Genomic DNA, 25,509 nt, shown 5'->3' with positions numbered 1-25,509 from the left:
GTCACTTATCCACAGATCTCACAATAGATATTACACTATTGCTGTTTACTAATACTGTATATTTTGCTGATATGATACAGGTGAAGAATTGTTTGTTAACATACATCTCCTATTGATTTAATTTGATGTATGATGATTGGCTGTAATTTGATGGGGGAGGGGTTTGATTTATTATTTAGCATTGTTTGTATCACATTTTGGGTTGTCTGAGGAAGGGGTGAATGCTCCGAAACGTCACTGCCAAATAAATAATTTGTTATGTTGAAATCCAGTTAGTGCTTATCTTTGCAAAGATTGAATATTTTGTTAAGCACCCTGGTCTGTGTTTGGGTTGGCCAGTGAGAGTGCACTTATGTGGAGACTATATATACAGGGAGTGCAGAATTATTAGGCAAGTTGTATTTTTGAGGATTAATTTTATTATTGAACAACAACCATGTTCTCAATGAACCCAAAAAACTCATTATATCAAAGCTGAATAGTTTTGGAAGTAGTTTTTAGTTTGTTTTTAGTTATAGCTATTTTAGGGGGATATCTGTGTGTGCAGGTGACTATTACTGTGCATAATTATTAGGCAACTTAACAAAAAACAAATATATACCCATTTCAATTATTTATTTTTACCAGTGAAACCAATATAACATCTCAACATTCACAAATATACATTTCTGACATTCAAAAACAAAAAAAAACAAATCAGTGACCAATATAGCCACCTTTCTTTGCAAGGACACTCAAAAGCCTGCCATCCATGGATTCTGTCAGTGTTTTGATCTGTTCACCATCAACATTGCGTGCAGCAGCAACCACAGCCTCCCAGACACTGTTCAGAGAGGTGTACTGTTTTCCCTCCTTGTAAATCTCACATTTGATGATGGACCACAGGTTCTCAATGGGGTTCAGATCAGGTGAACAAGGAGGCCATGTCATTAGATTTTCTTCTTTTATACCCTTTCTTGCCAGCCACGCTGGGGAGTACTTGGACGCGTGTGATGGAGCATTGTCCTGCATGAAAATCATGTTTTTCTTGAAGGATGCAGACTTCTTCCTGTACCACTGCTTGAAGAAGGTGTCTTCCAGAAACTGGCAGTAGGACTGGGAGTTGAGCTTGACTCCATCCTCAACCCGAAAAGGCCCCACAAGCTCATCTTTGATGATACCAGCCCAAACCAGTACTCCACCTCCACCTTGCTGGCGTCTGAGTCGGACTGGAGCTCTCTGCCCTTTACCAATCCAGCCACGGGCCCATCCATCTGGCCCATCAAGACTCACTCTCATTTCATCAGTCCATAAAACCTTAGAAAAATCAGTCTTGAGATATTTCTTGGCCCAGTCTTGACGTTTCAGCTTGTGTGTCTTGTTCAGTGGTGGTCGTCTTTCAGCCTTTCTTACCTTGGCCATGTCTCTGAGTATTGCACACCTTTTGCTTTTGGGCACTCCAGTGATGTTGCAGCTCGGAAATATGGCCAAACTGGTGGCAAGTGGCATCTTGGCAGCTGCACGCTTGACTTTTCTCAGTTCATGGGCAGTTATTTTGCGCCTTGGTTTTTCCACACGCTTCTTGCGACCCTGTTGACTATTTTGAATGAAACGCTTGATTGTTCGATGATCACGCTTCAGAAGCTTTGCAATTTTAAGAGTGCTGCATCCCTCTGCAAGATATCTCACTATTTTTGACTTTTCTGAGCCTGTCAAGTCCTTCTTTTGACCCATTTTGCCAAAGGAAAGGAAGTTGCCTAATAATTATGCACACCTGATATAGGGTGTTGATGTCATTAGACCACACCCCTTCTCATTACAGAGATGCACATCACCTAATATGCTTAATTGGTAGTAGGCTTTCGAGCCTATACAGCTTGGAGTAAGACAACATGCATAAAGAGGATGATGTGGTCAAAATACTCATTTGCCTAATAATTCTGCACTCCCTGTATATATATATATATATATATATATATATATATATATATATATATATATATATATATATATATATATATATATATATATATATATACACACATTTGCATACAGGAGAGAGAAGCGCTCTAACAGGAACGAACAACAGCTCATCAGCTAGTTCTCTGGCGATTTACCACCTGGAGCAGCCTCTTTTAGACCAGTGTGCTTTTCACATTGGAAAACTATCCTGAAGCATATCAGTCTGATCCCGCCAGTTAAGGTTGGTCCAGTCCCGAAATACCAGGCAATTCTCCTTTGAACAAGGAACATGACAACCCCAGACGATCGTTTCGGCCTATTATGGGCCTCATCAGTGAGGTGCAGCCACATTCCTCTAAGCAAGCACTGGCCAAGGAGTCCATATCTGGTTGCCCCTATCACCTGAAACGATCGTCTGGGGTTGTCATGTTCCTTGTTCAAAGGAGAATTGCCTGGTATTTCGGGGCTGGACTGACCTTAACTGGCGGGATCAGACTGATATGCTTCAGGATAGTTTTCCAATGTGAAAGGCACACTGGTCAAAAAGAGGCTGCTCCAGGTGGTAGATCGCCAGAGAACTAGCTGATGAGCTGTTGTTCGTTCCTGTTAGAGCGCTTCTCCCTCTGTATGCAAATTAATTATGACCCTTGGGAAGTCTCCCTATGGGTGGTAGGGGCAACCAGATATGGACTCCTTGGCCAGTGCTTGCTTAGAGGAATGTGGCTGCACCTCACCGATGAGGCCCATAATAGGCCGAAACGATCGTCTGGGGTTGTCATGTTCCTTGTTCAAAGGAGAATTGCCTGGTATTTCGGGGCTGGACTGACCTTAACTGGCGGGATCAGACTGATATGCTTCATGATAGTTTTCCAATGTGAAAGGCACACTGGTCAAAAAGAGGCTGCTCCAGGTTGTAGATCACCAGAGAACTAGCTGATGAGCTGTTGTTCGTTCCTGTTAGAGCGCTTCTCCCTCTGTATGCAAATTAATTATGACCCTTGGGAAGTCTCAATATGGGTGGTAGGGGCAACCAGATATGGACTCCTTGGCCAGTGCTTGCTTTGAGGAATGTGGCTGCACCTCACCGATAAGGCCCATAATAGGCCGAAACGATCGTCTGGGGTTGTCATGTTCCTTGTTCAAAGGAGAATTGCCTGGTATTTCGGGGCTGGACTGACCTTAACTGGCGGGATCAGACTGATATGCTTCAGGATAGTTTTCCAATGTTAAAGGCACACTGGTCAAAAAGAGGCTGCTCCAGGTGGTAGATCGCCAGAGAACTAGCTGATGAGCTGTTGTTCGTTTCTGTTAGAGCGCTTCTCCCTCTGTATGCAAATTAATTATGACCCTTGGGAAGTCTCCCTATGGGTGGTAGGGGCAACCAGATATGGACTCCTTGGCCAGTGCTTGCTTAGAGGAATGTGGCTGCACCTCACCGATGAGGCCCATAATAGGCCGAAACGATTGTCTGGGGTTGTCATGTTCCTTGTTCAAAGGAGAATTGCCTGGTATTTCGGGGCTGGACTGACCTTAACTGGCGGGATCAGACTGATATGCTTCAGGATAGTTTTCCAATGTGAAAGGCACACTGGTCAAAAAGAGGCTACTCCAGGTGGTAGATCGCCAGAGAACTAGATGATGAGCTGTTGTTCGTTCCTGTTAGAGCGCTTCTCCCTCTGTATGCAAATATATATATACATACATATATATATATATATATATATATATATATACTTTGGTCCTTCATTTTTTTTTTTTAAATTCTTTATTTATATCCAGCACTGAACAAAGCAACAAATGATATATACAACAAAATTCCGCAAAATACAAAAACATAAATTGCCACTCTGAACAGTACTGTATTTTATATTATTCTATAATACCTTAACTGAGCTACTCCAGACAATTCCTACTTCTCTCTCTCCTCATCTATCCTAATTTTGGCAAGTTGCCTCACATATTCTTATTTATCAGATAATGATAGTGTTTGCACAAACTAATAACATAGACAAAAAAAAAAGAAAAAATTCCTTCAGGAGTCTCTGGCGTTTTGTATTCTTTTCCATAGATTAAGTCTTTATATCTCTATTATAAATGAGTCTCTCATTCAACAGTAGGTTTCATTTATCATCCAATTGATTTTCCCCTTCCTCCCCATTCAGGTCTGATTCCTACTTTCTCCTAACTTATTACAAGGCGCTTCCCCAGGGTCCTGTCTCTCCCTCCCGTCTCACTTTGGTCACTGATTTGTTATGTTGTTGATTGGTAAATTAAAAGATGTTCCATCTACCACGCAGTTGGGCTTCCAGCACAAATTCCGAGTCTTTGAGTGGGTACAGGATTTGTCTCTGATGTGCTAAATCTAAGCTGGAAATTAAAGGTTCCCATTTGTTTAGGAAGTGTTTAGTCCTTATTGTGATGTCTCCCTGTGTGTCTACTTGTTCACGGGTCATTTGCTGTTGTAGTTCTATTTTAAGTTGCGTTAGAGTTGGTGGGTCGGGTACAATCCACTTCTTGAGGATTAATTTTCTAGCGAACAGTATGACATTATGAATAAACGCTGTATGTTTTTTTATATCTGACTGTGTGTGGAGGAATATGACTGTGGGTATGGCCAGCTCTATGTTCCCTCCAGTAACTTTCATTGCCCATCTTTGTGTCATGTTCCAGAATTTCGTAAGTTTTGGACATTGCCATATCATATGAAGTATGTTAGGGTTTGGGTGTGAACATTTTGGGCATAATCCCGAAGCTTCGGGACTCCACCTACTAAACATCTTCGGTGTTATGTATGCGTTATGTAGTAGTTTAGTGTGCGACTCTCGGATGTCATTTGACAGGGATGCTTTTCTCACCTTTAAGACACTATTTTCAATGATTTGATCTGTAACTGGCTGTTCAATCCGTGCACTCCATATATTCTGGAGTTGGTCTCTGGTGGTCGTGTTAGTCACAGTTTGCAGTGCTTTATATGTATGCGAGATTGAGGTCAGTCCTCCCCTTGTCAGAGTCAGTAGTTTGTAGATTTCGCAATTAATGTCCGGCAAGTCACCCGTTCCCAGAAGGCTCTGTGCGTAATGTCTTATCTGCAGGAATGCAAAGTGATGTTTATTGGGTAAGTTAAAATCTATTTGCAAATCAGCAAATGTTCTGATTGATTTCTGGTCTGGTGTCAGGATCTGTTTGATAGTAGTCAGTCCCCTCGTTTCCCACTGTCTAAAAGGTAAGGTGGTGAAACCCGCCTGAAAGTTTGGGTTTCCTCGCAAGGGTAGATATGTAGTATGTTTGTGTGATATTCCAAAGGCTTTGCAAATTTTCCACCACGCTCTTATAGGTTGGGTGAAGATAGTATTGTGTCTCACTATTCCGTCTAATTGTGTGCGAGTCATATGTGGGAGCATTTTTAAGGACCACGGAGCAATAAGCTCCGTCTCTAATCCACTATTAGTGAAAACATTTCTGTCCAAGAACCAATCCATTACATACTTAGCCAATGCTGCCCAGTTGTAGTGTTCAATATTTGGGAGTCCAAATCCCCCCATTTCTGGTGTGCATGTCATTTTGCAATATCCTATTCTATGTCGTTTCCCTTTCCATAAAAAGTGCAGTATTTCTCTGTTTAGTGTCTGGAGGTCTTGTTTGTGTATGAGTTCTGGTAACATTTGTATTGTGTATAGCAGTTTTGGAAACAGAATCATTTTAATTAGTCCCACCCTTCCCGACAGTGTTAGTGGTAACGGTGTCCAGTTTAGTAGTGTATTTCTTAACTCTTTGAATAGTGGTCTATAGTTATTTCCATACCACTGTTTAGGGTCTCTGGACAAAATGATGCCTAGGTACTTAAATGAATTACTTATGATCTTGAAGTTGTCTTGCAATGGTTCTGCCGGCGTTTTATTCCGCAGCCATAGCAACTCTGATTTGTCTTTATTAATACAATATCCTGAGATTTGGCCAAATTCAACTATAATGCGCATTAAAATGGGTATGTTCTGTCTGGGGTCTCTTGTGTATAGAATCATGTCGTCTGCGAAAAGGGATATATGTAGAGTTTCTTTACCTATAGTTAATCCTTCTGTGTTTGTTCTGATTTTTGTTGCTAATGGTTCAAGCGCGAGGTCGAAAAGGAGAGGGGAGAGTGGACATCCCTGCCTCGTACCCCTCATTAGCAGGAATGGTTTCGATGGTTCACCATTAACTAGGATTGCTGCTCTGGGTTCCCTGTAAATGGCATGAGTGGCTGTCATGAAGTCACCCTGTATCCCAAATTTCCCTAGAGTTGTGAATAGGTGGTCCCACAGTATCTTGTCGAACGCTTTTTCGGCGTCTACCAGTAATATACAAGCGTCTCCTTCCCTCCGGTCTTCCTCCTGATTATTTCCCCCCCAGTAGTGTGATAGCACTAGTTGCAGTTTCCTCATGTTCTTAACTGAAGATCTACCCTTAACAAACCCCGTTTGGTCTACATGTAACAGGTCTGGTAATATTTCCGTCAGTCTGTTGGCCAAAATTTTTGTAAACAGTTTGTAGTCCGAATTGAGTAGTGAAATTGGTCTGTATGAAGATGTCAGTAGTGGGTCTCTGTCCGGTTTGGGTATAACAGTCACATTCGCTTCCGTGAATCTATTTGACATATCTGTCTTCCCTTTCATAATAGTATTGAACATTAGAGTGAGTGTCTCCACCACCTCTCCCTTGACCATTTTATAGAACTCCCCCGGCAGACCATCCGGTCCTGGGGTTTTCTCCAAGGGCAAAGCGTCAATGGCTTTAATAATTTCCAGAGAGCTTATTGGGTTATTTAAGTTTTGTAGCTGAGCCTCCGTTATTTGTGGGAGGGCTATATCTCTCCAAAAATTTTGTTTCACTTCCTCCTCCACCTCTTGGGAGCTATACAATTTAGAGTAGTAATCTATAAATGCTCTATGTATATCTTCTCTTTTCGTTAGTATTGTTCCTTGTCTCTGTATGGCTGTGATAGTGTTAGGTTTCCTAGCTAGCTTGGTGATCTTTGCTAATAATTTACCTGTGCGGTTCCCATATCGGTAGAATTTAGCTTGCATCCGATTTTGGGCTCTGACTGCTGTCTGAATAAGGTGGGCGTCCCTGAGGGTCTTGATGTCTCTGTATTTTATTCTGTTCTGTCGGGTGTCTTAAATACTTGTTTCGTGCGTTTAGGAGTTGGCGCAGAAGTAGATCTCCCCTCCTTCTACTGATTTTGGTTGTTCTGATTGTGTATGTTGTGATCCCTCCCCTTAATACCGCTTTTGCCGTCTCCCAGAACAGTGAGATGTCATTTAAGTGTTGTACATTAAGGTCTTTATAGACTAACCACTCTCCCACCAAGTGTTTACGTAAGTTGAGGTCGTGGTATAGGTGTGTAGGGAATTTCCATCCGCACCTCGTTCTCTGGGGGGCGTCAGTGGTGAGATTTAGTGTCACCGGAGAATGATCTGAAATGGTTATGGGATCTATTCTAATGTCCCCTACTCTAGCACATATCTGACTTGAGATTAGGAAATAGTCTATACGAGAGAGTGTGGTTTTAGATGGGTGTGCGCATGTGTAATCTCGAGCCTCTGGATTCCTTTCTCTCCAGACATCTAAAAGGTCTAAGCTATTTCTAAAGTTTTTAAGAATTAAAGTTTCTCTCTTAGATCCAGACCATGATTGGTCTGGCTTTGTGTCGCTATTGGGGTTGCGGAATCTATCCGCTGGTGTCTGTGGTGCTATATTGTAGTCTCCACCCACTATAATAGGTAGGTCTGAAAACTGGATAAGCTTGCTTTGGAGATGAGTTAAAAATTGTCTTTTCTGTGTCTGCGGGCCATAAATCCCGCAGAGTATTAGGGATAGTGAATCTATCTTTAGTTTGATAATCAGGTATCTACCCTCCATGTCAGTGATTACCTGTGAGATGTCATAGGTCAGTCCCTTGCGGAACAGCATTGCAATCCCTCTCGCTCTTTTCTTTTCGTATGATGTGTAAAACACTTCTCCCACCCAGCCCTGTTTAAGCTTTTGGTGCTCTATTTGCGAGAGATGTGTTTCTTCTAGTATGGCGATGTCAGTTTTTTTGGTGTTTAACTGTCTCAGTATCGCCTTTCTTTTAATGGGGGATGTTATCCCCCCTACATTCCATGTGGTGATTTTCATTTTCCCTGAAGAGAGTATTTTGTGTTATATGGGTATCTCAATTTGTCAAAGTTGTGAAATATGGCATGTTTTATGTGATTAGTGGAGTATTGGGTGATAGACTGTACTTACTGTTCTGTGCAGTGTCGAGAATTTGTCTGTTTTCCCTGAGGAAGCGCCCCGAGAGTTGATGTTATCAATTGATCACTGAAATAGATAATAGATAATAAGCAATCTGGCTAGTAACTAAGAACTTTTTCCTGTTTTCTAAACCTGTGTAAAGGAAACAAGTTCAAACAACAAATCACAACAGTATAATGCGTAACAAACAATTTCTCACATCCCCTTCCCCCCCCCCACTTGCAAAGGATATAGTTTTGCATGTCTTTTAATTCAAAGAGCTTTACTCTGTCCTTTCTGAGGTCTTGATAACTGTCTCTTTTCTCCTCTTTTGTTTTTTTTTAAGTGTCAGCAGGCTGGTCTTCTTGATCTTGTGATTGATGCCGCCTATTTTCTCTCTGTAGATGTAGTTTAAGTTGACTTGGTGACTCAAAGAATAGGGGACCGTTGGCTGTTTGGAGTCTCAGCCTCGCCGGATATAAGAGGGCTGCCATTCTGCCTTGCTCCATAAGTTGCTTGCAGTAGGGTGTAAATTCTTTTCTTCTGGCTGCAACTGTTGCTGAGTAATCTTGAAATAGATATATTCTTCTGCCCTCGTATTCCAATGATGGAGCCCTTCTATAGGCCTGTAAGATCGCCACTTTTGCTCTGAAGTTTAGGTATTTCACCATTACCTGGCGTGGTTGTTGATTATTTTCTCCTTGTTTTCTTGGATCCCCCACTCTATGTGCTCTCTCTACTACGCATGGGAGGCAGGATTGAGGCATATGGAGTAACTTTGGAAGGATGTTTTCTGCGAATTCTATTAACTCTGAACCCGGGATGGATTCCGGGACTCCTACCATTCTTAGGTTGTTTCTTCTCGACCTGTTCTCCAAGTCATCAATCTTTATCCACAACCGTTCATTTTGTTGTTGCAGAGCTCGGATGCTGGTTTCTGTTTCTCTTTGACGGGTTTCTCCTTCTGCCACTCTCTGTTCTACCTGCGTTAATCTGCCGTTAAATGATTTAACCTCAGTTGTAAGAGAGTCCATCCCTGTTTGTAACTGCTCAATTTTTGGTAGGAACAGCGCAGATATCTGTGTGACAATGGGATGGGTGTCCATGGCATTAGATATTGTCAAGGCTTCCGTCTCCATTGAGGTCTGTGGTGTCTCTATATGGCTCTTTTTTTTCTGCGTTTTTAAGTCTGCCTGTCATTGTCCCTGTTGTTTTTGTGTAGGAGTTATAATACTTTTGCATGCAGCTGTGATATTTTGTCAATTGACTTCGCCAGTGCTGTGATTCCTCTGTGTCTGAGATATCACTATTTACCAGTTTTCCTCTGTAATTTGTCAGACCTCAAAATAGGTTGAATGTAAATTCACTGTGATGCTTGTTAAGCGCTGGGTGGGTAGGGTGGGGGCAGGTCTGAGCCTTCTAGCCTCTCATGATGTGGTAGTCTGTGATGGCTCTTAAAGATATGTAAGTTTCAATGTCTCAAGGTTTATAGCCCTCCTGTCTCCCATGCAGCTTTACACACTATGTTATTTCACTTTTAACAGACAGCGTTTTCCTGGGGTTGGGGAGTGGTGTGTTTATGGATGATTAGGATTGCTTTTATTTTCGGCGCCAATGATTGCTATTGGCCTTATACCAGCCAAGGATATACAGTGTGTTTATTAGTGTTCAAATATCCTCTAGTTCTCTGAGGGCTATGCGCGGCAAGCTAGTCAACACTCTTAAGGTATGGTGTTATCCTCTATTATTTCCAGGCTTAAATTACATTAGTGTGCAGTGAGTAAGTGTCCCCCGCTCCTGCCGTTTGCTTGTTTATGTGCGCAACAGTGGGGCAGTATGGCGGCGTTCCCGCCGTTAGTGAAATGACTGCTTCTGTGTCCCACACTGCGCGGACAAATGTCCGGGTTCGTACCCGCGTTATGGGGTCTTATTACCTCGCTCCTTGTGCTGTCTGGAGCCTCTTTTGTTACCCCTGTCTGGCTGATGACCTCGCGGCTGCAGCCGCCACTCACGATCACTCCGGTCAAGTTTTTGCTTCTCCGGTAGGGGATTCAGCTGGCAAAATCCCTGCTGACTTGTGTCCGGGCAGTGAAAGGTGTCCCTGCCAAGGATGTCAGTTTTTTCTGGGGCGATATGTAGTTTTTTTCCCCATTCAGTAGTTGGAAGCAGCGGAGCTCTTTTCCTCTGCTTCTACTCTCTCCGCCCTCCTACCGGAAGTCCTTGGTCCTTCATTTTATTAAAAATTGTTTGAGTGGTACCCTTGGGTGAGACATTTCCATGTCTATGTCTTTTACCACTTTTTCTTTTCTGGCGGTGTCTTACCATTTTTGCAACCCATTGACGCCTTACAATGTTTAGTCATCTCGCTTAGCAAGTATTATACCAGAGAAGGCCAAGATAACTAGAAATTATCAACAAAATATAAACAATTTCTTTATCTTGGCCCTTGGTATACTTTCCAGGTAAGACTACTAAAAAGCAGTAGGGTGTCAGTGGGTGGAGAAATAGTAAGACACTGCTACAAAAGGAAAATATGTAAATTTTAAACAATTTCCATAACTTGGTTCATATTCCTGGATAATACTTACCAGCTGGTATCCCCACCCTGGAGAAGCGTGCACTGACCACTCCCCTCTTCAACCCTATAAGGGTTTCCTGAGTACTCCATCCCTTCCTAATCCTAATGATAGTCAAATAAGGTGGACAGGTAGAAAAGGGCAGACATAAAAATTGCTTATGTTTGGCTGAAATTTCTATTATTTTTTTTTAAAAAAGCATGCTCTATTCTCTCATATCATAAGAGTGTCCTAATTAACTTAGTAGGTTTTTCGCACAAATTACCAATGTTCTTAATAAATTAAAAAAATGTTTATAAGATTGCTAATAATTTATTGATTCCTTTGACCTCATGAAAGCTTTAGCTTCATATTCCTGTTCCTGCAAACAAGCCTGCCTAGGTGTATACTACTGTGGGGGAAATACAGCTACAATTAGCTTTAGATTATCATGCCTGACAGTTTAAATAAAATTAAAAAAGGAAGAAAAAAAGTAACATTTACAAACATGCAATTTCATTATTAAAAAGTTATGAATTTATTTACAAAGTCCAAGTAGAAAAGGCATTTCTATGTAAAAAAAATAAAATCTATTTAAAGGAAGGCTTTTTGTAGAGAGGAGCCTCAGTATGATCTCTGAGTAAGTGTTTGATTGCTGGCCTGCCACGTTGTCCTCTCCTAGAGCCAGGCCCTCGAGGAAACACACATGATAAGCTACCCACCCGGGAAGGAGGTGCACCAGCATAAGGAGGTGAGAATTGGGGATTTTCTGTTGGTGTGTGTTTTGTAACAGTGTGTGCTTGTGCCAAGATTTCAAGGGAGTTTGCTATGCGGTCAAGGATTGTACTTTGATGTACAATTGCATGGGTTTGCTGTAGACTGGTGGTGTGGATACTCTGTAGTGTCTGATTCAAGAGGTTAAGTTTTCTGTTCAGGCTCCGTCTGAGTGCTCTCTGCTCAATCAGCATGAGATCAGCACTATTTCCTTCAGGCTGTAGGCCTGGACCCTCTTGATTTAGCTGTATTACTCTTACATCAGCAGCAGCCTTGCCATAAGGACAGTTGTCTATAGGTTCCCGAAGCAAATAGGCATCCTGAGAAGATTCTCCTTGTTCCAGTGACAAAGAAGGTTCCTCCTTTACTTTTTCAATAGTTGGTTGTAGAGGAAAGGATATTCTTGCTGCAGCAGGAGAAGGTCCTAGTGAAAATACAAGATGTTATTTGTGCAGTCTAGTTGTTTTGCTTCATAAACCTCAGGTGTTTAGCAGAGTCAAAGGACATAAAGGACATAAAAAATTAAAATCAATTTGTTAGATACTTGCATGCATTTGTCTTGCTCACTATATGGCAGCAGTATTTGCAATAATGATTTTAACACTTTTATACATATTTCATGACGTACAGTTCTTGAACCTACTTCACTATGCTCTCATAGAAAGGAGAAAAGTGTTTTTTTGTTTGTTTTTTTAATTGTGACTCCCATGTCTCATATAAATATATAGCTTGGTATATTAAAAAGCTGTCCCTGTTTGATCATAGGTAGGCTACATTTGATATCAAACCCACTGATGATATATTCTTAACCATTTCTTTTTAAATTAAAAGGCATATAATATATGATGCTAGATTGTTACAGACGGTGAAACTTTGGGTTTCATTGTCTGTATTGATCATTTGCAGGTGCAGGTGGGAGGGAGTGGGTGGGCCCTACCTCAGAAAAAATATATAAAGGGAGAGGGAGGGATAGGGAGTTACACTAAAGAAAAAAGGGGGGTTTGGGGTCCCTAACTGACAACTGCCAGAGGAGGGGGGGCACTACACTACAGTAAATTTTAACAAAAAAATAAGAAAAATGAAAAAATATAGAAAAATAAGCCTAGATTACGAGTTGTGCGTTAGGGTTAAAAAGCAGCGTTAAGAGGTCCTAACCCTGCTTTTTAACGCCCGCTGGTATTACGAGTCTTGCAGGTACAGGTGTACCGCTCACTTTTTTGGCTAGACTCGGAAATATCGCAAATCCACTTGCATCAATTGCGTATCCTATATTTTCAATGGGACTTGCATAGCGCCAGCATTACGAGTCTGACCAAAAGTGAGCGGTAGACCCTCTACTGTCAAGCCTGGTACCGCATTTGAAAGTCAGTAGTTAAGAGTTTTACACTACAACGCCGTAGCATAATTCTCTTAACTAAAGTGCTAAAAAGTACACTAACATGGATCTTTTTATGAGTAAAAAAAAAAAAAAGTACACTAACACCCATAAACTACCTATTAACCCCTAAACCGAGGCCCTGCCACATCGCAAACACTAAAATAAATATTTTAACCCCTAATCTGCCAAACCGGACATCGCCGCCACTATAATAAACATATTAACCCCTAAACCGCCTCACTCCCGCATCGCAAACATTAGTTAAATATTATTAACCCCTAATCTGCCGGCCCTAACATCGCCGCCACCTACCTACATTTATTAACCCCTAATCTGCCGCCCCCAATGTCGCCGCCACTATATTAAATATATTAACCCCTAAACCTAAGCCTAACCCTAACACCCCCTAACTTAAATATTATTACAATAAATCTAAAGAAAATTAATACAATTAACTAAATTATTCCTATTTAAAACTAAATACTTACCTATAAAATAAACCATAAGCTAGCTACAATATAACTAATAGTTACATTGTAGCTAGCTTAGGGTTTATTTTTATTTTACAGCTAACTTTGTATTTATTTTAACTAGGTACAATAGTAATTAAATAGCTATTAACTATTTAATAACTACCTAGTTAAAATAAAGACAAATTTACCTGTAAAATAAAACCTAACCTAAGTTACAATTACAGTTAACACTACACTACAATTAAATTAATTAACCTAATTTAAATACAATTAATTGCAATTAAATAAAATTATCTAAAGTACGAAAAAAACCCCACTAAATTACAGAAAATAATAAAGAAATTACAAGATTTTTAAACTAATTACACCTACTCTAATCCCCCTAACAAAATAAAAAAGCCCCCCAAAATAAAAAAGCCCTACCCACACTAAATTACAAATAGCCTTTAAAAGGGCCTTTTGCGGGGCATTGCCCCAAAGTAATCAGCTCTTTTACATGTAAAAAAAAATTTAAATTCATCCCCCCCAACATTAAAACCCACCACCCACACAACCAACCCTACTCTAAAACCCACCCAATCCCCCCTTAAAAAAACCTAACACTAACCCCTTGAAGATCACCCTACCGGGAGACGTCTTCACCCAACCGGGCAGAAGTGGACCTCCAGACGGGCAGAAGTCTTCATCCAGACGGCATCTTCTGTCTTCATCCATACGACGCGGAGCATCCTCTTCATCCGATGGCCGACGACTGAATGAAGGTTCCTTTAAATGACGTCATCCAAGATGGCGTCCCTTCAATTCCGATTGGCTGATAGAATTCTATCAGCCAATCAGAATTAAGGTAGAAAAAATCCTATTGGCTGATGCAATCAGCCAATAGAATGCGAGCTCAATCCTATTGGCTGATTGGATAAGCCAATAGGATTGAACTATTTAATAAATATTGTACCTAGTTAAAATAAATACAAAGTTGCCTGTAAAATAAAAATAAACCCTAAGGCCTAGATTTAGAGTTGGGCGGTAGCCGTGAAAACCAGCGTTAGAGGCTCCTAACGCTGGTTTTAGGCTACCTCCGGTATTTGGAGTCATTAAAAAAAGGGTCTAACGCTCACTTTTCAGCCACGACTTTTCCATACCGCAGATCCCCTTACGTAAATTGCGTATCCTATCTTTTCAATGGGATTTTTCTTACTCCGGTATTTCGAGTCGAGTCTGAAGTGAGCGTTAGAAATCTAACGACAAAACTCCAGCCGCAGGAAAAAAGTCAGTAGTTAAGAGCTTTCTGGGCTAACGCCGGTTCATAAAGCTCTTAACTACTGTACTCTAAAGTACACTAACACCCATAAACTACCTATGTACCCCTAAACCGAGGTCCCCCCACATCGCCGCCACTCGATTAAATTTTTTTAACCCCTAATCTGCCGACCGCCACCTACGTTATCCTTATGTACCCCTAATCTGCTGCCCCTAACACCGCCGACCCCTATATTATATTTATTTACCCCTAACCTGCCCCCCACAACGTCGCAGCCAGCTACCTACAATAATTAACCCCTAATCTGCCGACCGCAAAGCGCCGCCACCTACGTTATACTTATGTACCCCTAATCTGCTGCCCCTAACACCGCCGACCCCTATATTATATTTATTAACCCCTAATCTGCCCCCCTCAACGTCGCCTCCACCTACCTACACTTATTAACCCCTAATCTGCCGAGCGGACCGCACCGCTATTATTATAAAGTTATTAACCCCTAATCCGCCTCACTAACCCTATAATAAATAGTATTAACCCCTAATCTGCCCTCCCTAACATCGTCGACACCTAACTTCAATTATTAACCCCTAATCTGCCGACTGGAGCTCACCACTATTCTAATAAATGTATTAACCCCTAAAGCTAAGTCTAACCCTAACACTAACACCCCCCTAAATTAAATATAATTTTAATCTAACTAAATTAATTAACTCTTATTAAATAAATTATTCCTATTTAAAGCTAAATACTTACCTGTAAAATAAATCCTAATATAGCTACAATATAAATTATAATTATATTATAGCTATTTTAGGATTAATATTTATTTTACAGGTAACTTTGTATTTATTTTAACCAGGTACAATAGCTATTAAATAGTTAAGAACTATTTAATAGCTAAAATAGTTAAAATAATTACAAAATTACCTGTAAAATAAATCCTAACCTAAGTTACAATTAAACCTAACACTACACTATCAATAAATTAATTAAATAAAATACCAACAATGACCTACAATTAAACCTAACACTACACTATCAATAAATAAATTAAATACAATACCTACAAATAACTAAAATGAAATAAACTATCTAAAGTACAAAAAATAAAAAAGAACTAAGTTACAAAAAATAAAAAAATATTTACAAACATAAGAAAAATATTACAACAATTTTAAACTAATTACACCTACTCTAAGCCCCCTAATAAAATAACAAAGCCCCCCAAAATAAAAAAATGCCCTACCCTATTCTAAATTACTAAAGTTCAAAGCTCTTTTACCTTACCAGCCCTGAACAGGGCCCATTGCGGGGCATGCCCCAAGAAGTTCAGCTCTTTTGCCTGTAAAAAAAAAATACAATACCCCCCCCCAACATTACAACCCACCAACCACATACCCCTAATCTAACCCAAACCCCCCTTAAATAAACCTAACACTAAGCCCCTGAAGATCTTCCTACCTTATATTCACCATACCAGGTTCACCGATCGATCCAGAAGAGCTCCTCCGATGTCCTGATCCAAGCCCAAGCGGGGGGCTGAAGAGGTCCATGATCCGGCTGAAGTCTTCATCCAAGCGGGGCAGAAGAGGTCTTCCATCCGATTGAAGTCTTCATCCAAGCGGGATCTTCTATGGTTATCCATCCGGAGCGGAGCGGCAGGATCCTGAAGACCTCCGACGCGGAACATCCATCCTGGCCGACGACTGAACGACGAATGACGGTTCCTTTAAATGACGTCATCCAAGATGGCGTCCCTTGAATTCCGATTGGCTGATAGGATTCTATCAGCCAATCGGAATTAAGGTAGGAATATTCTGATTGGCTGATGGAATCAGCCAATCAGAATCAAGTTCAATCCGATTGGCTGATTGGATGTTGGGGGGGGGGTTATTGTATGTTTTTTTGTATGAAAAAGTAACCAGCGCTCTGGACCGATATCTGCTCACTATAATGAAGACCCCCTAATAGGTCTAATTTTGATACAATGGTACAGGATATATAGGAGCGTATGTATGTTTTTTTTTACAGGCAAAAGAGCTGAACTTCTTGGGGAATGCCCCGCAAAGGGCCCTTTTCAGGGCTGGTAAGGTAAAAGAGCTTTGAACTTTAGTAATTTAGAATAGGGTAGGGCATTTTTTTATTTTGGGGGGCTTTGTTATTTTATTAGGGGGCTTAGAGTAGGTGTAATTAGTTTAAAATTGTTGTAATATTTTCTTATGTTTGTAAATATTTTTTTATTTTTTGTAACTTAGTTCTTTTTTATTTTTTGTACTTTAGATAGTTTATTTCATTGTAGTTATTTGTAGGTATTGTATTTAATTTATTTATTGATAGTGTAGTGTTAGGTTTAATTGTAGGTCATTGTTGGTATTTTATTTAATTAATTTATTGATAGTGTAGTGTTAGGTTTAATTGTAACTTAGGTTAGGATTTATTTTACAGGTAATTTTGTAATTATTTTAACTATTTTAGCTATTAAATAGTTCTTAACTATTTAATAGCTATTGTACCTGGTTAAAATAAATACAAAGTTACCTGTAAAATAAATATTAATCCTAAAATAGCTATAATATAATTATAATTTATATTGTAGCTATATTAGGATTTATTTTACAGGTAAGTATTTAGCTTTAAATAGGAATAATTTATTTAATAAGAGTTAATTAATTTCGTTAGATTAAAATTATATTTAATTTAGGGGGGTGTTAGTGTTAGGGTTAGACTTAGCTTTAGGGGTTAATACATTTATTAGAATAGCGGTGAGCTCCAGTCGGCAGATTAGGGGTTAATAATTGAAGTTAGGTGTCGGCGATGTTAGGGAGGGCAGATTAGGGGTTAATACTATTTATTATAGGGTTAGTGAGGCGGATTAGGGGTTAATAACTTTATTATAGTAGCGCTCAGGTCCGGTCGGCAGATTAGGGGTTAATAAGTGTAGGCAGGTGGAGGCGACGTTGTGGGGGGCAGATTAGGGGTTAATAAATATAATATAGGGGTCGGCGATGTTAGGGCAGCAGATTAGGGGTACATAGGGATAATGTAAGTAGCGGCGGTTTACGGAGCGGCAGATTAGGGGTTAATAATAATATGCAGGGGTCAGCGATAGCGGGGGCGGCAGATTAGGGGTTAATAAGTGTAAGGTTAGGGGTGTTTAGACTCGGGGTACATGTTAGAGTGTTAGGTGCAGACGTAGGAAGTGTTTCCCCATAGCAAACAATGGGGCTGCGTTAGGAGCTGAACGCGGCTTTTGGCAGGTGTTAGGTTTTTTTTCAGCTCAAACAGCACCATTGTTTCCTATGGGGGAATCGTGCACGAGCACGTTTTTGAGGCTGGCCGCGTCCGTAAGCAACTCTGGTATCGAGAGTTGAAGCTGCGTTAAATATGCTCTACGCTCCTTTTTTGGAGCCTAACGCAGCCTTTATGTGGACTCTCAATACCAGAGTTATTTTTATGGTGCGGCCAGAAAAAAGCCGGCGTTAGCTTTTCGGGTTGTTACCGACAAAACTCTAAATCTAGCCATTAGATAGCTACAATGTAACTATTAGTTATATTGTAGCTAGCTTAGGGTTTATTTTATAGGTAAGTATTTAGTTTTAAATAGGAATAATTTAGTTAATTGTAGTAATTTTATTTAGATTTATTTTAATTATATTTAAGTTAGGGGGTGTTAGGTTTAGGGGTTAATAACTTTATTATAGTGGCGGCGACATTGGGGGCGTCAGATTAGGGGTTAATAAATGTAGGTAGGTGGCGGCGACATTGGGGGCAGCAGAGTAGGGGTTAATAAATAAAAACAGAATTTATGCTTACCTGATAAATTACTTTCTCCAACGGTGTGTCCGGTCCACGGCGTCATCCTTACTTGTGGGATATTCTCTTCCCCAACAGGAAATGGCAAAGAGTCCCAGCAAAGCTGGTCACATGATCCCTCCTAGGCTCCGCCCACCCCAGTCATTCGACCGACGGACAGGAGGAAATATATATAGGAGAAACCATATGGTACCGTGGTGACTGTAGTTAGAGAAAATAATTCATCAGACCTGATTAAAAAACCAGGGCGGGCCGTGGACCGGACACACCGTTGGAGAAAGTAATTTATCAGGTAAGCATAAATTCTGTTTTCTCCAACATTGGTGTGTCCGGTCCACGGCGTCATCCTTACTTGTGGGAACCAATACCAAAGCTTTAGGACACGGATGAAGGGAGGGAGCAAATCAGGTCACCTAAACGGAAGGCACCACAGCTTGCAAAACCTTTCTCCCAAAAATAGCCTCCGAAGAAGCAAAAGTATCAAATTTGTAAAATTTGGCAAAAGTGTGCAGTGAAGACCAAGTCGCTGCCTTACATATCTGGTCAACAGAAGCCTCGTTCTTGAAGGCCCATGTGGAAGCCACAGCCCTAGTGGAGTGAGCTGTGATTCTTTCAGGAGGCTGCCGTCCGGCAGTCTCATAAGCCAATCGGATAATGCTTTTAAGCCAAAAGGAAAGAGAGGTAGAAGTCGCTTTTAGACCTCTCCTTTTCCCAGAATAAACAACAAACAAGGAAGATGTTTGTCTGAAATCTTTAGTAGCCTCTAAATAGAACTTTAGAGCACGGACAACGTACAAATTGTGTAACAAACGTTCCTTCTTTGAAACTGGATTCGGACACAAAGAAGGTACAACTATCTCCTGGTTAATATTTTTGTTAGAAACAACTTTAGGAAGAAAACCAGGCTTAGTACGCAAAACCACCTTATCTGCATGGAACACCAGATAAGGAGGAGAACACTGCAGAGCAGATAACTCTGAAACTCTTCTAGCAGAAGAAATTGCAACCAAAAACAAAACTTTCCAATATAGTAACTTAATATCTATGGAATGTAAGGTTTCAAACGGAACCCCTTGAAGAACTGAAAGAACTAGATTTAGACTCCAGGGAGGAGTCAAAGGTCTGTAAACAGGCTTGATCCTAACCAGAGCCTGAACAAAAGCTTGAACATCTGGCACAGCTGCCAGTCTTTTGTGTAGTAAGACCGATAAAGCAGAGATCTGTCCCTTTAGAGAACTTGCAGATAATCCTTTCTCCAAACCTTCTTGAAGAAAGGAGAGAATCTTAGGAATTTTTATCTTATTCCATGGGAATCCTTTGGATTCACACCAACAGATATATTTTTTCCATATTTTATGGTAAATTTTTCTAGTTACAGGTTTTCTGGCCTGAACCAGAGTATCTATCACCGAATCTGAAAACCCACGCTTTGATAGAATCAAGCGTTCAATCTCCAAGCCGTCAGTTGGAGGGAGACCAGATTTGGGTGTTCGAATGGACCTTGAACAAGAAGGTCCTGTCTCAAAGGTAGCTTCCATGGTGGAGCCGATGACATATTCACCAGGTCTGCATACCAAGTCCTGCGTGGCCACGCAGGAGCTATCAAGATCACAGAGGCCCTCTCCTGATTGATCCTGGCTATCAGCCTGGGAATGAGAGGAAACGGTGGGAATACGTAAGCTAGGTTGAAAGTCCAAGGTGCTACTAGTGCATCTACTAGAGTCGCCTTGGGATCCCTGGATCTGGACCCGTAGCAAGGAACCTTGAAGTTCTGACGAGACGCCATCAGATCCATGTCTGGAATGCCCCATAATTGAGTTATTTGGGCAAAGATTTCCGGATGGAGTTCCCACTCCCCCGGATGAAATGTCTGACGACTCAGAAAATCCGCTTCCCAATTTTCCACTCCTGGGATGTGGATCGCAGACAAGTGGCAGGAGTGATCCTCCGCCCATTGAATTATTTTGGTCACTTCTTTCATCGCCAGGGAACTCTTTGTTCCCCCTTGATGATTGATATAAGCAACAGTCGTCATGTTGTCTGATTGGAACCTTATGAATTTGGCCTTTGCTAGTTGAGGCCAAGCTCTGAGAGCATTGAATATCGCTCTCAGTTCCAGAATGTTTATCGGGAGAAGAGACTCCTCCCGAGACCATAGACCCTGAGCTTTCAGGGATTCCCAGACCGCACCCCAGCCCACTAAACTGGCGTCGGTCGTGACAATGACCCACTCTGGCCTGCGGAAGCTCATTCCCTGAGACAGATGGTCCAGGGTCAGCCACCAACGGAGTGAATCTCTGGTCTTTTGATCTACTTGAATCATTGGAGACAAGTCTGTATATTCCCCATTCCACTGTTTGAGCATGCACAGTTGTAATGGTCTTAGATGAATTCGTGCAAAGGGAACTATGTCCATTGTTGCAACCATCAATCCTATTACTTCCATGCACTGCGCTATGGAAGGACGAGGAACAGAATGAAGCACTTGACAAGAGCTTAGAAGTTTTGATTTTCTGACCTCTGTCAGAAAAATCCTCATTTCTAAGGAATCTATTATTGTTCCCAAGAAGGGAACTCTTGTTGACGGGGACAGAGAACTCTTTTCTTTGTTCACCTTCCATCCGTGAGATGTGAGAAAGGCTAGAACGATGTCCGTATGAGCCTTTGCCTTTGACAGGGACGACGCTTGTATTAGAATGTCGTCCAAGTAAGATACTACTGCAATGCCCCTTGGTCTTAGAACCGCTAGAAGGGACCCTAGCACCTTTGTGAAAATCCTTGGAGCAGTGGCTAATCCGAATGGAAGAGCCACAAACTGGTAATGTTTGTCCAGAAAAGCGAACCTTAGGAACTGATGATGTTCCTTGTGGATAGGGATATGTAGGTACGCATCCTTTAGATCCACGGTAGTCATAAATTGACTTTCCTGGATGGTGGGTAGAATCGTTCGAATGGTTTCCATTTTGAACGATGGTACCCTGAGAAATTTGTTTAGGATCTTCAAATCCAAAATTGGTCTGAACGTTCCCTCTTTTTTGGGAACTACGAACAGATTGGAATAAAATCCCATTCCTTGTTCCTTTATTGGAACTGGGTGTATCACTCCCATCTTTAACAGGTCTTCTACACAATGTAAGAATGCCTGTCTCTTTATTTGGTTTGAGGATAAGTGAGACTTGTGGAACCTTCCCCTTGGGGGTAGTTACTTGAATTCCAGGAGATAAACTTGAGAAACTATTTCTAGCGCCCAAGGATCCTGAACATCTCAAGCCTAAGCAAAGAGAGAAAGTCTGCCCCCCACCAGATCCGGTCCCGGATCGGGGGCTACTCCTTCATGCTGTTTTGTTAGCAGCGGCAGGCTTCTTGGCCTGCTTACCCTTGTTCCAGCCTTGCATTGGTTTCCAGGCTGGTTTGGGTTGTGAGGCATTACCCTCTTGCTTAGAGGATGCAGAATTAGAGGCTGGTCCATTTCTGCGAAAGGGACGAAAATTAGGTTTATTTTTAGCCTTAAAAGACCTATCCTGTGGAAGGGCGTGGCCCTTTCCCCCAGTGATGTCTGAAATAATCTCTTTCAAATCAGGTCCAAATAAAGTTTTACCTTTGAAAGGAATGTTAAGCAATTTTGTCTTGGATGACACATCCGCTGACCAAGACTTTAGCCAAAGCGCTCTGCGCGCCACGATAGCAAACCCTGAATTTTTCGCCGCTAATTTTGCTAATTGCAAAGCGGCATCTAAAATAAAAGAGTTAGCCAATTTAAGTGCGTGAACTCTGTCCATAACCTCCTCATATGGAGTTTCTCTACTGAGCGACTTTTCTAGTTCCTCGAACCAGAACCACGCTGCCGTAGTGACAGGAACAATGCATGAAATTGGTTGTAGAAGGTAGCCTTGCTGTACAAAAATCTTTTTAAGCAAACCTTCCAATTTTTTATCCATAGGATCTTTGAAAGCACAACTATCTTCGATAGGAATAGTAGTGCGTTTGTTTAGAGTAGAAACTGCCCCCTCGACCTTGGGGACTGTCTGCCATAAGTCCTTTCTGGGGTCGACCATAGGAAATAATTTCTTAAATATAGGGGGAGGAACAAAAGGTATGCCGGGCTTTTCCCACTCTTTATTTACTATGTCCGCCACCCGCTTGGGTATAGGAAAAGCGCCGGGGGGCACCGGAACCTCTAGGAACCTGTCCATCTTGCATAATTTCTCTGGAATGACCAAATTGTCACAATCATCCAGAGTAGATAACACCTCCTTAAGCAGTACGCGGAGATGTTCTAATTTAAATTTAAATGTCACAACATCAGGTTCAGCTTGATGAGAAATTTTTCCTGAATCTGAAATTTCTCCCTCAGACAAAACCTCCCTCATGGCCCCTTCAGATTGGTGTGAGGGTATGACAGAACAATTATCATCAGCGTCCTCTTGCTCTTCAGTGTTTAAAACAGAGCAATCGCGCTTTCTCTGATAAGTAGGCATTTTGGATAAAAAATTTGCTATGGAGTTATCCATTACAGCCGTTAATTGTTGCATGGTAATAAGTATTGGCACACTAGATGTACTAGGGGCCTCCTGCATGGGCAAAACTGGTGTAGACACAGTAGGAGATGATGTACTATCATGTTTACTCCCCTCATTTGAGGAATCATCTTGGGCAATATCATTATTTGTGGCAGTACTGTCCTTACTTTGTTTGGACGCTATGGCACAATTATCACATAAATTTAAATGGGGAGACACATTGGCTTTCATACATATAGAACATAGCTTATCTGAAGGTACAGACATGTTAAACAGGCTTAAACTTGTCAACAAAGCACAAAAAACGTTTTAAAATAAAACCGTTACTGTCACTTTAAATTTCAAACAGAAAACACTTTATTACTGAATATGTGAAAAAGTATGAAGGAATTGTTAAAAAATTACCAAAATTTCACCACAGTGTCTTAAAGCCTTAAAAGTATTGCACACCAATTTCAGAGCTTTAACCCTTAAAATAACGGAACCGGAGCCGTTTTTCAATTTAACCCCTATACAGTCCCAGATATAGTCTTTGCTAAGACCCAACCAAGCCCTGAGGGGAATACGATACCAAATGACGCCTTCTAAAAGCTTTTTCAGAGATTCTTAGATCCTCACACATGCATCTGCATGCCCTGCTCTCAAAAAACAACTGCGCATTAATGGCGCGAAAATGAGGCTCAGTCTATGACTAGAAAGGCCCCCTGACTGAAAAAGGTGTCCAATACAGTGCCTGCCGTTTTATAAACGTTCCCCAAGATTATAAATGCCAATTATTAGCCTAAATCTGAATAATATGCACAAATAAAGCAATCGATTTAGCCCATAAAAATGTCTACCAGTTTTTTAGCCCCTAATAAGCCCTTTATTCTGTTTGTTTTTGACTAAGAAAATGGCTTACCGGTCCCCATGAGGGGAAATGACAGCCTTCCAGCATTACACAGTCTTGTTAGAAATATGGCTAGTCATACCTTAAGCAGAAAAGTCTGCTAACTGTTTCCCCCAACTGAAGTTACTTCATCTCAACAGTCCTATGTGGAAACAGCAACCGATTTTAGTTACTGTCTGCTAAAATCATCTTCCTCTTACAAACAGAAATCTTCATCCTTTTCTGTTTCAGAGTAAATAGTACATACCAGCACTATTTTAAAATAACAAACACTTGATAGAAGAATAAAAACTACATTTAAACACCAAAAAACTCTTAACCATCTCCGTGGAGATGTTGCCTGTGCAACGGCAAAGAGAATGACTGGGGTGGGCGGAGCCTAGGAGGGATCATGTGACCAGCTTTGCTGGGACTCTTTGCCATTTCCTGTTGGGGAAGAGAATATCCCACAAGTAAGGATGACGCCGTGGACCGGACACACCAATGTTGGAGAAATGTAGGTGTCAGCGATGTTGGGGGCAGCAGATTAGGGGTTCATAAGTATAATGTAGGTGGCGGCGGTGTCCGGAGTGGCAGATTAGAGGTTAATAATATAATGTAGGTGTCGGCGATGTCGGGGGCGGAAGATTAGGGGTTAATAAGTGTAAGATTAGGGGTGTTTAAACTCGGGGTTCATGTTAGGGTGTTAGGTGTAGACATAAAATGTGTTTCCCCATAGGAATCAATGGGGCTGCGTTAGGAGCTTTACGCTGCTTTTTTGCAGGTGCTAGGTTTTTTTTCAGCCGGCTCTCCCCCATTGATTCCTATGGGGAAATCGTGCACGAGCACGTTTTAGCAGCTCACCGCTAACGTAAGCAGCGCTGGTATTGAGGTGAGATGTGGAGCTAAATTTTGCTCTTCGCTCAGTTTTTTGCGGCTAACGCCGGGTTTGTAAGAGCCCGTAATACCAGTGTTGTCTGCAAGTGAGCATTGAGCATTAACTTCTCGTTATTACCACACCCCTGTTGACGCAAAACTTGTAATGTAGGCGATAGTGTTTTATAGGTACTGGCAGAGAGCTGCCAGTAACTAAGATGGTGCACACTAGTTAGAGGGGGAGGATTAAAGAGCTGTTTGGGAGATATGAGGGACGTTGGAGGGTAAGGGGGATCCTACACTGCAGAAAATAGTAATAAAATTGCCTTAAATCTTCATATTGGCAGACAGTCTGCCAGTACCTGATGATGGAAATCAGTGGGGGTTAAAAAAGGGAAGAGAGCTGTTTGGGAGAGATCAGGTAGGAGTCAGGTGGTGAGAAGTGTCTGGTGGGAGGGTAATCTCTACAGTAAGTAATCTCTACAGTAAAGCTAAAATTAACCTTACAAACTACTAGATTAACCCCATTCACTGCCAGAAATTTCAGATGTGCACAGCTGCAATTAGCAGCCTTCTAATTACCAAAAGACAATGGCAAAGCAATGCATGTCTGCTATTTCTAAACAAAGGGGATCCCAGAGAAGCTTTTACAACCATTTGTGTCATCATTGCACAAGTGGTATGTAAATAATGTCAGTGAGAAAACCAAAGTTTGTAAAAAATTTAATAACATTTCATGAGAATTGTGAGAGAGCTTCAGACATACCCTGGGAAATTCCCTGGTCAAACCGGGGG

General features: G+C 41.2%; 1 protein-coding gene across 1 annotated transcript in view; it reads right to left on the bottom strand.

Moving 5' to 3' along the window:
* Window positions 1–11,265: 11,265 nt before the first annotated feature.
* LOC128652087 (uncharacterized) overlaps window positions 11,266–25,509 on the bottom strand; it is a 32,452-nt gene continuing 18,208 nt past the window's right edge. Inside the window, exon 4 of the mRNA XM_053705034.1 lies at window positions 11,266–11,949. Coding sequence (XP_053561009.1) covers window positions 11,342–11,949 — 608 coding nt within the window. The 3' untranslated portion in view covers window positions 11,266–11,341. The remainder of the gene's footprint in view (window positions 11,950–25,509) is intronic.

The sequence above is a fragment of the Bombina bombina genome, chromosome 3 (assembly GCF_027579735.1).
Source record: "Bombina bombina isolate aBomBom1 chromosome 3, aBomBom1.pri, whole genome shotgun sequence".
Taxonomy (NCBI): Eukaryota; Metazoa; Chordata; class Amphibia; order Anura; family Bombinatoridae; genus Bombina; species Bombina bombina.
This window is presented reverse-complemented; position numbering and strand designations above follow the sequence as displayed.